The 16,356-nt window shown below is 49.6% G+C and overlaps 1 protein-coding gene across 2 annotated transcripts in view; it reads left to right on the top strand.

Annotated features, from left to right (window-relative positions):
• The window catches only part of LOC132826692 (golgin subfamily B member 1-like), a 71,993-nt gene extending 59,773 nt beyond the window's left edge, over nt 1-12,220 (top strand). The window contains exons 17-23 of one of the 2 annotated variants that reach the window (XM_060842762.1): nt 1,049-1,184; nt 2,685-2,822; nt 3,786-3,947; nt 4,292-4,389; nt 7,351-7,485; nt 9,665-9,773; nt 9,990-12,220. In XM_060842762.1, the coding sequence (XP_060698745.1) occupies nt 1,049-1,184; nt 2,685-2,822; nt 3,786-3,947; nt 4,292-4,389; nt 7,351-7,485; nt 9,665-9,773; nt 9,990-10,121 (910 nt within the window). In that variant the 3' untranslated portion in view covers nt 10,122-12,220. The remainder of the gene's footprint in view (nt 1-1,048; nt 1,185-2,684; nt 2,823-3,785; nt 3,948-4,291; nt 4,390-7,350; nt 7,486-9,664; nt 9,774-9,989) is intronic. The other variant, XM_060842763.1, reaches the window with a different exon arrangement.
• The last annotated feature ends 4,136 nt before the right edge of the window (nt 12,221-16,356 follow it).

The following is a 16,356-nucleotide window of genomic DNA, read 5'->3' as shown; positions in this document are numbered from 1 at the left end:
CCCTGCCCCCAGTGCGGGGCTCCCTCTCCCCCTGTCACAGTGCGGGGCTCCTTCTGCTCCTGTCACAGTGCGGGGCTCCCTCTCCCCCTGCCCCCAGTGCGGGGCTCCCTCTCCCCCTGTCCCAGTGCGGGGCTCCCTCTCCCCCTGTCGCAGTGCGGGGCTCCCTCTCCCCCTGTCGCAGTGCGGGGCTCCCTCTCCCCCTGTCCCAGTGTGGGGCTCCCTCTCCCTCTGCCCCCAGTGTGGGGCTCCGTCTCCCCCTGTCCCAGTGTGGGGCTCCGTCTCCCCCTGTCCCAGTGCGGGGCTCCGTCTCCCCCTGTCCCAGTGCGGGGCTCCGTCTCCCCCTGTCCCAGCGTGGGGCTCCCTCTCCCCCTGTCCCAGTGCGGGGCTCCCTCTCCCCCTGCCTCAGTGAGGGGCTCCCTCTCCCCCTGCCTCAGTGAGGGGCTCCCTCTCCCCCTGCCTCAGTGAGGGGCTCCCTCTCCCCCTGTCCCAGTGAGGGGCTCCCTCTCCCCCTGTCCCAGTGAGGGGCTCCCTCTCCCCCTGTCCCAGTGAGGGGCTCCCTCTCCCCCTGTCCCAGTGAGGGGCTCCCTCTCCCCCTGTCCCAGTGAGGGGCTCCCTCTCCCCCTGTCCCAGTGAGGGGCTCCCTCTCCCCCTGTCCCAGTGAGGGGCTCCCTCTCCCCCTGCCTCAGTGAGGGGCTCCCTCTCCCCCTGTCCCAGTGCGGGGCTCCCTCTCCCCCTGTCCCAGAGAGGGGCTCCCTCTCCCCCGCCTCCGTGAGGGCCTCCCCCTCCCCCTGTCCCAGTGCGGGGCTCCCTCTCCCCCTGTCCCAGTGAGGGGCTCCCTCTCCCCCTGTCCCAGTGAGGGGCTCCCTCTCCCCCTGTCCCAGTGAGGGGCTCCCTCTCCCCCTGTCCCAGTGAGGGGCTCCCTCTCCCCCTGCCTCAGTGAGGGGCTCCCTCTCCCCCTGTCCCAGTGCAGGGCTCCCTCTCCCCCTGCCCCAGTGCGGGGATCCACCTGCCTTGTGTCTTTGTGTAACTCCCTTGTCCTGTCTTGTAGATCTGAGAAGACATCTTTTAGCAAACAGTGTGAGAGGCTGAAGGAACAGTACCTGATCGCTGTGTCTGATAAGGATAATCAGATCCAGGAGCTTCAGAGCCTGTGCCAGGAGTTACGACTGAAGGTGACCCAGCAGGTATTGCTCTTTACAAATGGGCTGACGTTACATACTCGGTGACCTGCGATACTGGGTGGTGGTAACATGAGATACTGAGTGGTGGTGAGGTCAGATACTGAGCGGTGGTGATGTGAGGTACTGGGTGGTGGTGACGTGTGATACTGAGTGCTGGTGAGGTGAGATACTGAGCAGTGGTGACGTGAGATACTGAGTGGTGGTGACGTGAGATACTGAGCGGTGGTGACGTGAGGTACTGAGCGATGGTGACGTGAGGTACTGAGCGGTGGTGACGTGTGATACTGAGCGATGGTGACGTGAGATACTGAGCGGTGTTGACGTGAGGTACTGAGCGGTGGTGACGTGAGATACTGAGCGATGGTGACGTGAGATACTGAGCGGTGTTGACGTGAGGTACTGAGCGGTGGTGACGTGAGATACTGAGCGGTGGTGACGTGAGATTCTGAGCGGTGGTGACGTGTGGTACTGGGTGGTGGTGACGTGAGATACTGAACGGTGGTGACGTGAGGTACTGAGCGGTGGTGACGTGAGATACTGAGCGATGGTGACGTGAGATACTGAGCGGTGGTGACGTGAGGTACTGAACGGTGGTGACGTGTAATACTGAGCGGTGGTGACGTGAGATACTGAGCGGTGGTGACGTGAGATACTGAGCGGTGGTGACGTGAGGTACTGAACGGTGGTGACGTGTAATACTGAGCGGTGGTGACGTGAGATACTGAGCGGTGGTGACGTGAGATACTGAGCGGTGGTGACGTGAGGTACTGAACGGTGGTGACGTGTAATACTGAGCGGTGGTGACGTGAGATACTGAGCGGTGGTGACGTGAGATACTGAGCGGTGGTGACGTGAGATACTGAGCGGTGGTGACGTGAGGTACTGGGCGGTGGTGACGTGAGGTACTGGGTGGTAGTGATGTGAGAACAAAACTCAACTCCCAATGCGTGTGTTTCCATGCTGTATGATGCTATAAATTAGTTTTTTCTCCTCCTTTATTCTTTCTTCTGGATGTGGGAGTTAGTTGACCACTGAGTCCATCCCTGAAATGTGGAGCTGGAGAACTGGCAATTGAGTTCACAAGGGTTTAACTGTGTCAAAACCAGAATGGGTTCCCTCTCCTGATCTAACCGCAGTGACTGACACTGTGCCACTAGACCTGGACTCTGAGCTGTCACTTACAGCCTGGAGTTGCCCACAGTCACTGTACTAACCGATGAGAGACAGCTTGCTCCTATTGAGTGGTTACTCCCCTGCCCCCTTCTCCCAGTATGACCAGGGCCTAATTGGAGGTTAAGGGAGAAACAACAAGGGGGAGCGGGTGCAGGGCAGTATGGAGCAGTCTGACCGGATGCTGGGGTTTGGTTTCTGCCAGTGATTCTGGCACAGGGAGACAGACAGTCTTGTGAAAACAAGCCAAGGTGAGGGCTGGAGCCAGGACTAGGGAATAGGATCTTTTAATAAAAGAAAGTTCAGTTTGAGTCGATGACATGTGTTAAACAGAGTCCTGAAGAGGCAGCGAACCCTGGAGAGATGCTGAAAGGGCTGCAGACTGAGAACAGCCAGCTGAAGTCCCAACTGAACAACAGCTTGAAAGAGCTTCATCAGAAAGAACTTCGCATCCAGAAACTCAACAGCAAGGTAGGCCCTGCACACACGTGGGTTTTCATCCCAATTACCTGCCTTCCATTTCTCTCTTCGTATCTGATCTGTTCTCCCCGGGAATTGTCAGTACAGCCTGTTACAAACCTCGCAATGATGGATTACCACCTCAGGATTGTTGCAGTTCATCTGCATTTTAGCTAAATCCTGAATTTGTGGTCAGCTTTGAGAGGTATAATTAGTGCAAATGCTGACAATTCGGCACCAAACATTTCAGGTCAATGCTTCAATCCCTCCAATTAGATTTCTGTCCCTATCATTGTAACAAAACAGCTTCTTATCAATGTCACAGCCATCTGGGACTGTGACAAATGTCGACTCTGTCTGAGTCCTTGGCGAGTTGCCTGCAGTCTTTAACATGCCCTTACCAACTTAATGATGTTACTGTGATGTGCCATGGACAAGTTATTGCTGTACATAAGAATGTGCTACACTATTACTGTTGGTGCTGGTGCATTCCCTCAGAGTGGTGGGCGTTTGGTGTCCCTTCCCCCAGAGGGGTGGGTGCTCTGTTCCTTCCCCCCCCCCCCCGGAGCGATTGGCGCTCGGTGTCCCTTCCCCTGAAATGGTGGGCGCTCGGTGCCCCTCCCCCGGAGTCGTGGGCACTCGGTGCCCCTCCCCCGGAGCGGTGGGCGCGATGTCCTTTGCTCAGAGCTGTTGGCGCTGCATTTGTCCACTCTGAGATGGTCACACTCTCTCTTTCTCTCCCTTCCTCCCCCAAACTGACACTGAACCACTCTCCTGAAGGCACTTCCCTTCTGATTGCACTCCAGTCTCCTGAGGAAGGTGACCCTGCCATCAGGTCCCCCTTGCTATGAAACCCCACCCCCTGTAGGTTTCCAACATCACTCCTCCTTTTGAACTGCATGACCATGAAAAGATGAAACCCAGGACATACGCACCTTGTATTCCCCACCCTCACCTGCTATGTCCCGTCTCCAGATGTCGCTGGTGTTTGAGGAGAAGGTCGCACTCTCTGCTCAGCTGCGAGGAACGGGACAGAGCCTGCGTGAGACACAGCACCGACTGAACGAGTTACAGGCACGTCACCTAACTCTGGAACAACAGCTCCAGTCTTCGGCAGATCTCCTGGAAGAGAAGAAGGTGGGTGGAGCAGCGATAGGAACTGGGGGAATTAGCAACTTCATGACCAGATTGGAGAGATGGGGAAAGGGATGAAACTGAAAGTTGGGCAAGATCCTTGCCTCTGATTCGCTTCCAGGTATCCCTTCCTCAATATTTCAATCATCCTGAACCTGTCAAGTAAACTCCAGCCTATAACATTGCTGACTTTTTAAAAATATATATGCCACCCAAATTCCTCTTTCCAGCTGTATTTCATTCCAATTATATATCATTCCGTGTGAGGTTATAGAATCCCCCCGAGCTCTGTTGTGTCTCCAGAAACTGTTATGACCTGTTTCTGTGTTGTTGGTTTTGACTTGTAGTTGAGCCCCTTGACTGATGCTGCCCCCGGTGGTCCCCAGGAGAAGGGCAGTGACGAGGAACATGTCAAAGAGATGGAACTCCGACACCTGAAGCAAAGGTAAGAATAGTCAGGCCACCTCTTGCCCTTGGATTGATGCAACACTGCAAAACGTTAAAAGAGCAGGTTTATTCCGAGTGCCTGCTCCGTTATACCCTGGATCATTAATTCTCCACCTTTTACATTGGAAAAAGCTGGTGTATCAATGCCACTTGTGTTATTTAGGTAACTTTGCTCAACGTAAGTTCATTGCTTGCCCACCAATTTTCCTGCCTTTTGATCACCAAGAAATATCAGAGAAGGAAATTTTCAAAGATACATTTTTTTTTACATAAAAAGTGATCAGAACATGAAACTTGACTATTGCTGCAAAACGAGTTGGTCGAAGCTTTTCATCAACTGTTTTTAGCAACATGAGTGCTGTTTGCCACCCGCAAGGTGCTACTGTCAATCCAAGAAGGCATTCTACATGGCTTACAAATGAATAATATGGTCCGTGAATCTTCCACTCCGGTGTGATTCTCGGGATGTGCTTCCTATGGACTGACACGTGAAAACAAAAGAGCCGAGCCACGCCCAGCCAGACGGCGCTGCAAAGTTACAACACAGTCGCCAACATTGAATGTGACACTGTAATGGGACATCATTTGCAAAATAACTCTTCAGTGTGTGAGGAGTCACATTAGGATTGAGATGGGCTCACGCGCACTGGAAGCTATCACACATTAATACGCAGGATCCTGTTTGCAGACAGAAAAAATATACTGGCAGAGTGGGAGGCAATGATATCATTGCTAGACTATTAACCGAGAGATCCAGGTAAGGTTCTGGGGACCTAGATTCAAATCCCAGCACTGCAGATGGTGGCATTTGAATTCAATAACAATCTGGAATTAAGAATCTAAGGATGACCATGAATCCATTGTCGATTGTTGGAATCACCCCACCTGATTCACTAACGTCCTTCAGGGAAGGAAGCTGCCACCCTTACCTGGTCTGGCCGACATGTGGCCCCAGACCCACAGCAAACATTTTTGACTCATAACTGCCCTCTGGGTAATTAGGGATGGGCAGCGACACTCTCAGCCCATGAATGAAGGAAGGGAAAAAAATGCAAATATTTTTGAGCAATAGTTAAGTTTCATGCTCCCCATCATTTTCTTTGTAGGTTTCTTCTGAAGATTCCCTTTCTAATTACTAATTAAGAGTCAATTTCCCTGGTTTGAAATGTAAACAAAACTTGATCATGAACTGTCAGTTATCATTAACCGGTGTGTTCCCTACGGTAATGCCTCTACGAATCAGAGTCCACTTTCTAACCAGTCTGCAGTCTCCTCTTTTACAGTATCAGTATTGGTTTTCTCCTTGATTTGATATTCTTGCAAAATGTCCTGATCAATCCAAGACACAAAGCTTCAGCAAAATGTGTCTTTTTTTCAGCAAGACTCACGTTCTGTCTGACCAAACAGCAAGGCAGTGGTTGAGGTGACTGGGAATGGGAGGCTGGGTGAGGATGGGAGAGAGGAGAATTTGAGGGTATTACTGATTGTTCATTTAGAAGAAGCTTGTGTGTTCGAGGTGGGAGTTGCTCTGGTCAAATGAGTTGTTTATGTGTTGTGTTTGTTATGTAATTAATGTAACCGATGTCACAGGCTGAAATGGGGCCTGTAAGGAACCATCTAACCCATGAGCAGCTGCCGGATCCCTGTAGCTTTCACTGAGAGAGGTCGTTCTAGTCTCATCACCCCCCCCTTGGCATGTTCCTTTTATGGTATTGGGAATATCGCAGTCCAAGATAAAACAATGAAACAGCGCAGAAAGGAGGGTTGCTAACCCATAGTAGCAGCTCTTGTACGTTTTGCGATCGCTTGCAGATCCTTTCTCTGAGCCCAGATCCCTGGATTGATTTTCCTCTTCATGTCTCTACATTATTAAGGCTCTGAGCATTTGACAGTTCTTCCGGAAAACTTGTTAATTCAAAATTATCCATGGCCATTTGGACACAATTTCTCAATTTTTCTGTCATTGTAAATAATCCCCATTGAAGTAATTTATTCCTGCTGCCACAAGGCTCATTTTAATTGCATTTTTGATGAAAGGCTGCTTCTCTTTGCAGTCTGATTTCCTCTCTTTTTATATCTGCCTGTGCTGAGGGAAGGCAGTAGGTGGTGGGGAAAGTGTCACAAGTAGCACAGCAGGGGGCATCAGCTTCTGAGAGGGAGCAGGTGGGTTCACATCTCAGGAGATCCCCTCCATCAGATGTGATTGCTCTGCTCTGCTCTGCCTTTCTGATACGAGAGCGTAGAGAGAGCTCTACCTTAGTGAGTTTAAAGAAGATTTATAGCTCAGGTTGGGATTCTGGATATAGGTTTGCTCACTGAGCTGGAAGGTTCATTTTCAGACGTTTCATCACCATACTAGGTAACATCTTCAGTGAGCCTCCAGATGAAGCACTGCTGATGTCTCCTGCTTTCTATTTGTATGTTTGGGTCAGCAAATACATTGATTTGGACGCCATTTACCACCACCCCCTGAGAGAAAGAACGGGAAATGACATCATCATGGGAAATGACATCACCACAGGAAATGACATCACAAACCCAAGGAAACCCAAACATACAGATAGTAAGCAGGAAACGCAAGCAGTGCTTTGTCCGGAGGCTCACTGAAGATGTTACCTAGTAAGATGACGAAATGTCTGAAAATGAACCTTCCAGTTCAGTGAGCAAACCTACAGCCAGAGCTTTACCTGCCTGTACCTTGATGGGACAGCATTAAAGGAGCTGTGTACGAAGGGTCTGGAGTTGGAGGCCAGTGAGAAATTTCAAAACTGTGATCTGTGTAAAGCTAAAGTATGAGAGGATTGAGACAAATGATTTGTGTTGTATTTACACCAAAGTCTATCTGTCACCCTTTGGTTAAATGGCTGAACAGGGTTGGGGCACAGCAAGGCCAATCCCTGGTCCAGCACCTGCCACCTTCCTGTGAAAAGCATTGGTTTCCCTGGTCTGTATTTCACAGGCTGTTTGAAGCTAAACAGATGCATGACAGAAGTGAACAAGAACTCCACCAATTGGAGGGATCTCTTGCTGAAGAACGGGAAAAGCGATTGGCTGCTGAGGAAGCCCTGTTGTCAGCAGAGCACCGACTCAAAAGGTAACGTGAATGGATGGAACCATTTCAGGGAGAACGGGGAAGTGATCTCTCTAATCTGGATAGGAGAGAATTAGGAGTCTGTTTAAAAAGGGGCAAAAGGATGGAACATTTATTTTGAGGTCAGAAGATATTAGAGGAAGGACATCCCCTCAGGACTGAGAAAGCTTGTTCTAACGCAGGATGTATCAAATGGGGAAGTCTCAGGTCTGTGCCATTTACAAACATCAACTGCTTCCTTCCATATTCTGAAACTCTATCCACCCACTTCGTCCTTATATCCCGACATTGCAACTTATTCCTGTACTTCTCCACCTCACATACCCTCCTCCTTCATTTCCTTTTGTTGGGAGAATTCTCAGCAAAAGTGCACCATCTTGAAATTAAAACCAAGACATTTAGGAGCGCAGTCAGGAAGCATTTTCTTTGTATACAGTGGAAATCCTGTCCACTGAAAAGCAGTGGAAACTAAGATTCAACTGAAATGTCGATGTGATTCCTAGATCTAGCTTGAGTTGGGGTATTGGGGGTGTGCAGTGAAATCTAGTTGAGGTACATATCAGCCCGGATCAGCAGTGATAGAATGGCGAAACAGGCTGGAGAGGATGAGAAGGTTTGTATCTGCTGGTTGTGTGAATTCCTCACGGCCACTCAAGAACTTCTGGCACCGAGTTGGACAATAGAGAAGCTGTGAGATCCTGCTGGGACAGGAAGGGGCTGTGAGACCCTGCTGGGACAGGGAGAGGATGTGAGACCCTGCTGGGACAGGGAGAGGATGTGAGACCCTGCTGGGACAGGGAGAGGCTGTGAGACCCTGCTGGGACAGGGAGAGGCTGTGAGACCCAGCTGGGACAGGGAGAGGCTCTGAGACGCAGCTGGGACAGGAAGAGGATGTGAGATCCAGCTGGGACAGGGAGAGGATGTGAGACCCAGCTGGGACAGGAAGGGGATGTGAGACCCAGTTGGGACAGGGAGAGGATGTGAGACCCAGCTGGGCAGGAAGGGGATGTGAGACCCTGCTGGGACAGGACGGGGCTGTGTGACCCTGCTGGGACAGGGAGAGGCTGTGAGACCCTGCTGGGACAGGAAGGGGATGTGAGACCCTGCTGGGACAGGGAGAGGCTGTGAGACCCTGCTGGGACAGGGAGAGGCTGTGTGACCCTGCTGGGACAGGGAGAGGCTGTGGGACCCTGCTGGGACAGGAAGGGGCTGTGGAACCCTGCTGGGGCAAGGACGTGGCTGTGAGACCCTGCTGGGACAAGGACGTGGCTGTGAGAACCTGCTGGGACAGGACGGGTCTGTGTGACCCTGCTGGGACAGGGAGAGGCTGTGGGACCCTGCTGGGACAGGAAGGGGCTGTGTGACCCTGCTGGGACTGGGAGAGGCTGTGGGACCCTGCTGGGACAGGACAGGGCTGTGAGACCCTGCTGGGACAGGGAGAGGCTGTGTGACCCTGCTGGGACAGGACAGGGCTGTGTGACCCTGCTGGGACAGGGAGAGGCTGTGGGACCCTGCTGGGACAGGGAGAGGCTGTGGGACCCTGCTGGGACAGGAAGGGGCTGTGTGACCCTGCTGGGACTGGGAGAGGCTGTGGGACCCTGCTGGGACAGCACAGGGCTGTGAGACCCTGCTGGGACAGGACGGGGCTGTGTGACCCTGCTGGGACAGGGAGAGGCTGTGAGAACCTGCTGGGACAGGGAGAGGCTGTGAGACCCAGCTGGGATAGGAAGGGGATGTGAGAACCTGCTGGGACAGGACGTGGCTGTGAGAACCTGCTGGGACAGGGAGAGGCTGTGAGACCCTGCTGGGACAGGAAGGGGATGTGAGACCCTGCCGGGACAGGGAGAGGCTGTGAGACCCTGCTGGGACAGGAAGGGGATGTGTGACCCTGCTGGGACAGGGAGAGGCTGTGAGACCCTGCTGGGACAGGACGGGGCTGTGTGACCCTGCTGGGACAGGGAGAGGCTGTGAGACCCTGCTGGGACATGAAGGGGATGTGAGACCCTGCTGGGATAGGGAGAGGCTGTGAGACGCTGCTGGGACAGGAAGGGGATGTGAGACCCTGCTGGGACAGGGAGAGGCTGTGAGACCCTGCTGGGACAGGAAGGGGATGTGAAACCCTGCTGGGACAGGGAGAGGCTGTGCTATTGAAAGGCTGTATTTGATCAGTTTTTCCTTTCAGTGTGGAGCTGAGCGAGTGGGTCAGTGCCCAAGAGCGAAACCTCAATACCTCAGCGATGGAGGAGCATTCGATGCTGATCGAGTTACCAGAAAGTGCCACTCCCAGCAAGGTGAGAGCATGCTCGTATTGAGAGAGCTTCTGCTGCTGCCTCCCCTGCTGCAGCGCCTTCCCCCACCCCCCTTCTCAACACTGACCTTCACTGTCCTTCCAATCCCCTCTCCCATTCCTTCCCCACCGTTCCACTCCTGGCTTCCTCTTTGGACTGTCCACACACGTGCCCTCCATCACATTGCTCTCACTGATGGTGTTGTTTTTTTGCCTTCAGACTCGGAGAGGCACCAGAGTCAGGTCGCTTTGTTCCCTGCTGCAATCCCGATCTCGGACCAAGTTGCTGTTTGCTGTGTATTTCATCGCACTGCACGCCCTAGTTCTCCTGTGCTTCACCGGGAACCTCTAAACTCCAGCACCCATGGTGCTGAGGGCAGGAAGCTGACCGAGTCCAGTAACAACAGGTCATCCCAAGAGCACCAACCTTCTCTCTACTTGGAGCTGAGACTGTTTTGCCTTCCATGAGATTTCCCTTCGATTTCCTCTCTACACAACATTGCTTTTGCTAGGGGTGTTTTTATATACTGCTTTAATTGATGGGTGACAGTCAATATTTTGCAGTGCTGGAGGGGGAGTTGATCTTGGAGCTTGTCCTCAATGATAACTCAGGATTAGGTCTCGTGGGCATATCATAGGTCACAGGTCAACTTGTGGTTGTCAGATTTGGACACTCAGAAGAGTGTGACTGTCAAACACATCCCCCCATACACTGATCTCCTCCTGGACATTATCAAGCCATGTGAATGAACAAGTTTACCCTGTTTCCTTTCTGAAGGGAGGAATGCTCCCTCTGATGAAGCACAATAGCCTTTTCCAATTCTATACACATTCCAACACTAGAATGTAGATGTGCTGAAAGTGATTTGCAGTACTGGCGAAGCTCCAGCAGATGGTGATGTTGCACCACAAAGATGGCTGCAGCAGGGCGATGAGACAATGCTCTGAAGGGGGAAATGACTGAATCCCCCCCTCCCCATAAATATAAACACTAAGAAACAACTTAAATCTCATCACCTAGGAAAGGAGATGGGCACGAGAGTAAACCAAACTGAGATCCTTTCCAGCAGATTGTAGTGCAGAAAGACAATTACCAGCTCTCAGTTAAATATGTCAATAGATTTCGGGACAGTGCAGGCAGTAGACAGCAGGTCATGGTACAGCGGAAGAGAAGGTTGTGTTGGAAGATGCAACACTTCACATCTGTTCAGGTACACTGGACACACTATTCCAAATTGTTTTTCACTGGTTTCAGCTGTTTCTCATTGCCATGGGGACTAGGCCCCAGGCTGCTGCCTGGCAGCTGGTTGACAAGTGCCTTCCTACTTCACATTTACACTTTATTCATTTAAACTCCTCGTGTTTTGCAACTCATCTTTGAAATTGTCCTGAATCCCGAATGAGTTTTGGATAGGTCCTGGCCCTGTGTCTGGGAGGATGGGTTAGAGTTGGAGGGTGACATGGAGTGAGGGAGTACTGGTGCATTGATCACACACTCACCCTGTGGATGAAGTGCCAGAGTATCGTTAGTGCCAAGGTTAGGGTGTCTGCAACTCTTCCTGGGTGGGTGACAACCAGGGCTGGGTGAATAGTGCCTTGTTTGGTGGTGTTTTCATGTGGGTGGGGCGTCAGTAAGAGATTTAACCCTTAGCAGGGAGTTAGCACTGAAGGATCAGACGGTTTCCGGGGAATGTGGATCCTTGATCATTTTCCACCGTTGGAAGGAGAGGATTGGCATGATGCCCAGAGAGGGCAAACTGTGGATCACCAGTGTAAATGTTCTCTGGGTATAGTGAAGAAACAATGAACAGAAATATCCTGAGACTACCCCCTGACCTTCACACCGGCTCACCTGGACAGTGCCAGTCCCTAACCACCAGAGGACGATCCCAGATATCACTGATCCTGAAATTGTCCCAATCCCATGGGCACAATGTGGAATGTCCTATCCGTGAGGGATGCTGAAGGAGGGCCAGACTGGTGGAATTTTAATAAGAGACTCCAACAGCTTACAAAATCACCAGGAGTTTAAGTCATATGTTTTTATAAATAAAATATATATAAATATTTCAATGACTAAGGGAAATTTCTACTTGTACAATGAGTGAGAGGTCGACACTCATCAGAAACGATCCCATACATATAATTTAATAGATTGTCTATTTATTTTATGCAAATCAGATGAGCACTTTGTTCTTTTCTTGGGCATGATGGATAAAATGGCTGCCAATAGTTCCTGACAAAGTCTGTAAGATCTCTGCTGGAAAGTGAACTCCTTGACACACTTTTCCATATGTCAATGGGCAGTGGGGATGAGGGGGCTAGCTGCTCCCAACAGCATTGGTGCAGGAACCAGCGGAGGGCATGAAGAGGGAAGGGCTGCTGGGGCAATATCAATGACCAAAGCTTTCATGTATGGCTTGAAATAAAATATTTTTGAAATCAAACAAAGCCTCAATCATCTCATTCATTGTTTACAAGGGACATGGGGCTCATCAAACCCAAGTTATTTTATCCCAGTTAAGATTTATTTTTAATCTTGAAAGTTGTATTTGACCTTTCACCCAAACCTTTCTCATCCTCATCCCTTCCCTATGCTCAAGTTTACTTGTCTTTCTCATGCTTGACATCATCTGGGACCGTCTCGCCTGGTTTGTTGGCAACACATCCACTAATATTCACTCCCTCCTGTACTGTTGCTCAATAGCAACAATGTGTACCATCTACAAGATGTACTGCAGAAACTCAACAAGGTTCCTGAGCACCTTCTGAACCCATGACCACTACCACCAAAAAGGAGAATGGTATTGCATGTAATGTTTGCTTTATGGAAATGTAGTGAGGATTGGCTAACATGCAGAAGATAGAGAGTTGTAATTAATGGGTTTACAGGTTGGAGGTGTGTAATTGTTGGAGTGCCACAAGGATGAGACCTAGGGTTTTAGTTCTATACTAATGACTCGAAGGAGGGGAAAAGCACAATTAATCCAAATGTGCTGATGATACAAAAGTAGAAGGAAGACCATAGTGTAATGAAGATGTGAGGAATCTGTGGGGGGATCCAGATGAGTGAATGGGCAAAACTTTGGCAGGTAGGGTTTGATGTAGGAAAATGCCAGGTTAATGTCTCGGTTGGAAGAATTGCAAGGCAGGTTATTATTTAAATAGATATATTGAGGAAGTGCAGCCCAAAGGGATTTGGGTCTTCTTGTGTACGAAGCAAAAGACCTTTAGCTTGCAGATGCAGCAAGTACATAAGGAGGCAAATGGACTTTTTGACCTTGACTGGTTTCATTGTTTGAGATTTAAAATAGGGAGTTCATGTTACCATGCAGTGTGTTGGTGAGGCTGTGCTGGAGTATTGATGTACTTTTATTCCCCATATGTAAGATACTGGAAATTGTTCAAAAGAGCTTGGCTTGGCTGATTTATGGAACAAAAGGGTTGACTTTTCAATAATGACTAAACACCGGTGTTTATTCATTAAGGTTTTAAAAAATGAAGGTGACATGATTGAATCATTCAAGGTTCTGAGGGATTTGACATGAGAGATGCTGATTTTTTTTAAACCAGTGGGGTAATCTTGAACAAGGGAACATATTTAGAGAAGTAAGAGGACATTCATTGTTGTGGTTCTGTTCGCCGAGCTGGAAGTTCTTGCTGCAAAGGTTTCGTTCCCTGGCTAGGGAACATCATCAGTGCTATTGGAGCCTCCTGTGAAGCCTTCAGAAGTACTGATGATGTTCCCTAGCCAGGGAACGAAACCTTTGCAGCAAAAACTTCCAGCTCGGCGAACAGAACCACAACAACGGACACCCGAGCTACAAATCTTCAACCAGACTTTAAGGACATTCATTCCTGACGAACCTATCCCAACAGACACTGCATCCGAGGTCAGGTCAGTTTTCCTTCGTGTGAATCCAAGGAAAGTGATGGGACCAGATGGAGTACCAGTCCATGCACTCAAGAGCATATGCAGATCAACTGACAGAGGTCTTCTCGGACATCTTCAACTTCTCCCTGCAGCAGGCCACTGTCCCTGCCTGTTTCAAGAGGGCCAACATTATCCCTATGTCTAAGAAGGCTCATGTGTGGCTCTAACTTCGGTGGTCATGAAGTGCTTTGAAAGGCTGGTCATGGCCTTAATCAACTCCAGCCTCCCCACTACTCTGGACCCACTCCAATTTGCCTATCGGACCAACAGATCTACGTCAGATGCCATATCACTTGCCCTTCACTCCTCCCTAGAACAACTTGACGCCAAGGACAGCTATGTAAGAATGCTACTCATTGACTACAGTTCAGCCTTCAACACTATTATCCCCTTGAGACTGATTAGTAAAGTTAGTGATCTGGAACTAAGCCCCACTCTCTGTAACTAGATCTTCAGTTTCCTGACCCACACTCCACAATCAGTGAAGTCTGGGGACAATATTTCAACCTCACTAATACTCAACACGAGCACCAAAAGGGTACTCAGCCCCCTACTGTACTCACTGTATACCCATGACTGCGTCGCCAAATACCAGACTAATGCCATTTACAAGTTCACTGATGACACCACCACAGTCGGTTGAATCTCATATAGCAATGAAACAGACTACAGAGAGGAGGTGGAAGATCTGGAAAAATGGTGCATTGAGAACAACCTAGCTCTCAATGCCAGCAAAACCAAGGAACTTATTATTGACTTTCAGCAGGATGTTACTCATGCCCCCGACCACAGCACGGAGGTGGAACAAGTGGAGAGTGTCGAGCTCCTGGGAGTGGTCATCCACAAAAAGCTTTCTTGGACTCTTCATGTGAACGCACTGGTTACAAAGGCCCAACAACATCTCTTCTTCCTCAAGTAGCTGAGTAAATTTGACATGATGACGAATACCCTTGCCAACGTTTATAGATGCGCCATAGAGAGCATTGTGGTTGTATCTCTATCTTGGTATGGCAACTGTACCATCCAAAATCGGAGACGGTTACAGAGAGTGGTGAACTCAACCCAGACAATCACAAAGGCCAACTTCCCATCTATAGAATTCATCTGCCAGGCCCACTGTCAAGGAAAGGCAGCCAGCATTCTCAAAGATCCATCCCACCCTGGCAATGTTTTTCCAAGCCTCTACCATCGGGGAGAAAGTACAGAAGCCCTGAACACATGCGCCAGCCAGTGTTGCAACAGTTTCTACCCTACTGTTAGAATACTGAATGGACTCACAAATTCATAATATTCACCTGTACCTGTGTCTTTGTTTTTGCTGCTGTTTATCTACTATTTATTATCTATGCCACGTAGCTCTGTGATCTGCCTGTATTGGTCACAAGACAAAGCTTTTCTCCATGCCTCGGTACACTGGACAATCGATTCAATTCAATTTAAAACTAAGATGCAAAAGAATTCCTTCTCTCAAGGTAGTGATTATTTGGAATTCTTTACCCCCAGATGTTGTGAAGTTTAAGGTTACAAAACATTTAAAGAGGAAATGGATGGATATTGAGATATTGGGAAGTACAGGGCCTTGAGGAGCTGGCATGAAAGAGGTGTTGAAGGCTGGGGCACAGCAGCCATCGTCTTATGGAACGGTGGCGTTGGCTTGGGTTGGGGGGTGAATGTCCTGTGACTATTTCTTAAGTTCTTATAGGTAATGGGAGCTGGATAAACTGCAAGTTTGCCTCAAGCTACTCACCATCCTGACATGAAACTATATCACCGTTTTGAAGTATTGCAGGGTCAAAATCCTGAAACCCCCTTCATAATGGCATTGTGGGTCACCCTACAGCAACTGGACTACAGTAGTTTGATAAGGTAGCTCACCATGACTTAAAAGCAATTTGAAACAGGTAAAAATTGCTGGGAAAGCGCACATCCCATGAATGACCATTAAAGGTGCTCCTGTCCCTTCTTCCTGATACCTTCTTCTTCACACTTTGCCTTGCCCTCATGCTCCCTTGGATACAGTCTGTGGTTCATTCCTCACAGTGGGCTCTGTGCAGGCGGTGGCAGTCCTGTGTAGCAATCCTGTTGAGTGTGACTGGTATGCAGCGTCAGGCTACATGCCTGAGCACTGGGGTGAGGGAGTGTCAGACGGGAAGTATTCAACTTGTCTTGGCTTGTCCCTGGCAGGATACGTGTTGTGTGCTTATTTTGACGATGGTAATGTGCTTCATGATAACTGAAAAGGAATAGATGTTCTCCTTCCAGCTTCCCTTGAGAAGTAAGACACCCCTGCACTCTGTAGTAGTGATCTAGATTTGACAGAGCCATGTAAGGAAGTATTAAGGCAGGAGACCAAAACTTGAGTGAAAGAAATAGACTTTTGAGGAGCATCTTAAAGGAGAGGAAGGCAGTATGGTTTGAGGAAGGAATTCCTGAACTTTGAGCTGGTGTAGATGAAAGCCTGGTCACTGCTACCAGCATAAATGAAAACTGCAGATGCATAAGAGGTCAGAGCTGCAGGAGCACAGACCTCAAAGCATTTCAGGGCTGCCAGGGCTGATAGATGGATTTGAACACTGCGAGTCGAATTGGAAAGCGGGAGAAACAAAAGCTAATATCGATCAGTAGGCAGCAAGTTTCCGGTTGAATGTCTGTC

Source organism: Hemiscyllium ocellatum, chromosome 23 (assembly GCF_020745735.1).
Source record: "Hemiscyllium ocellatum isolate sHemOce1 chromosome 23, sHemOce1.pat.X.cur, whole genome shotgun sequence".
NCBI lineage: Eukaryota > Metazoa > Chordata > Chondrichthyes > Orectolobiformes > Hemiscylliidae > Hemiscyllium > Hemiscyllium ocellatum.
The sequence above is the reverse complement of the archived record's forward strand: the minus strand, read 5'-3'. Positions and strand labels throughout refer to the sequence as shown.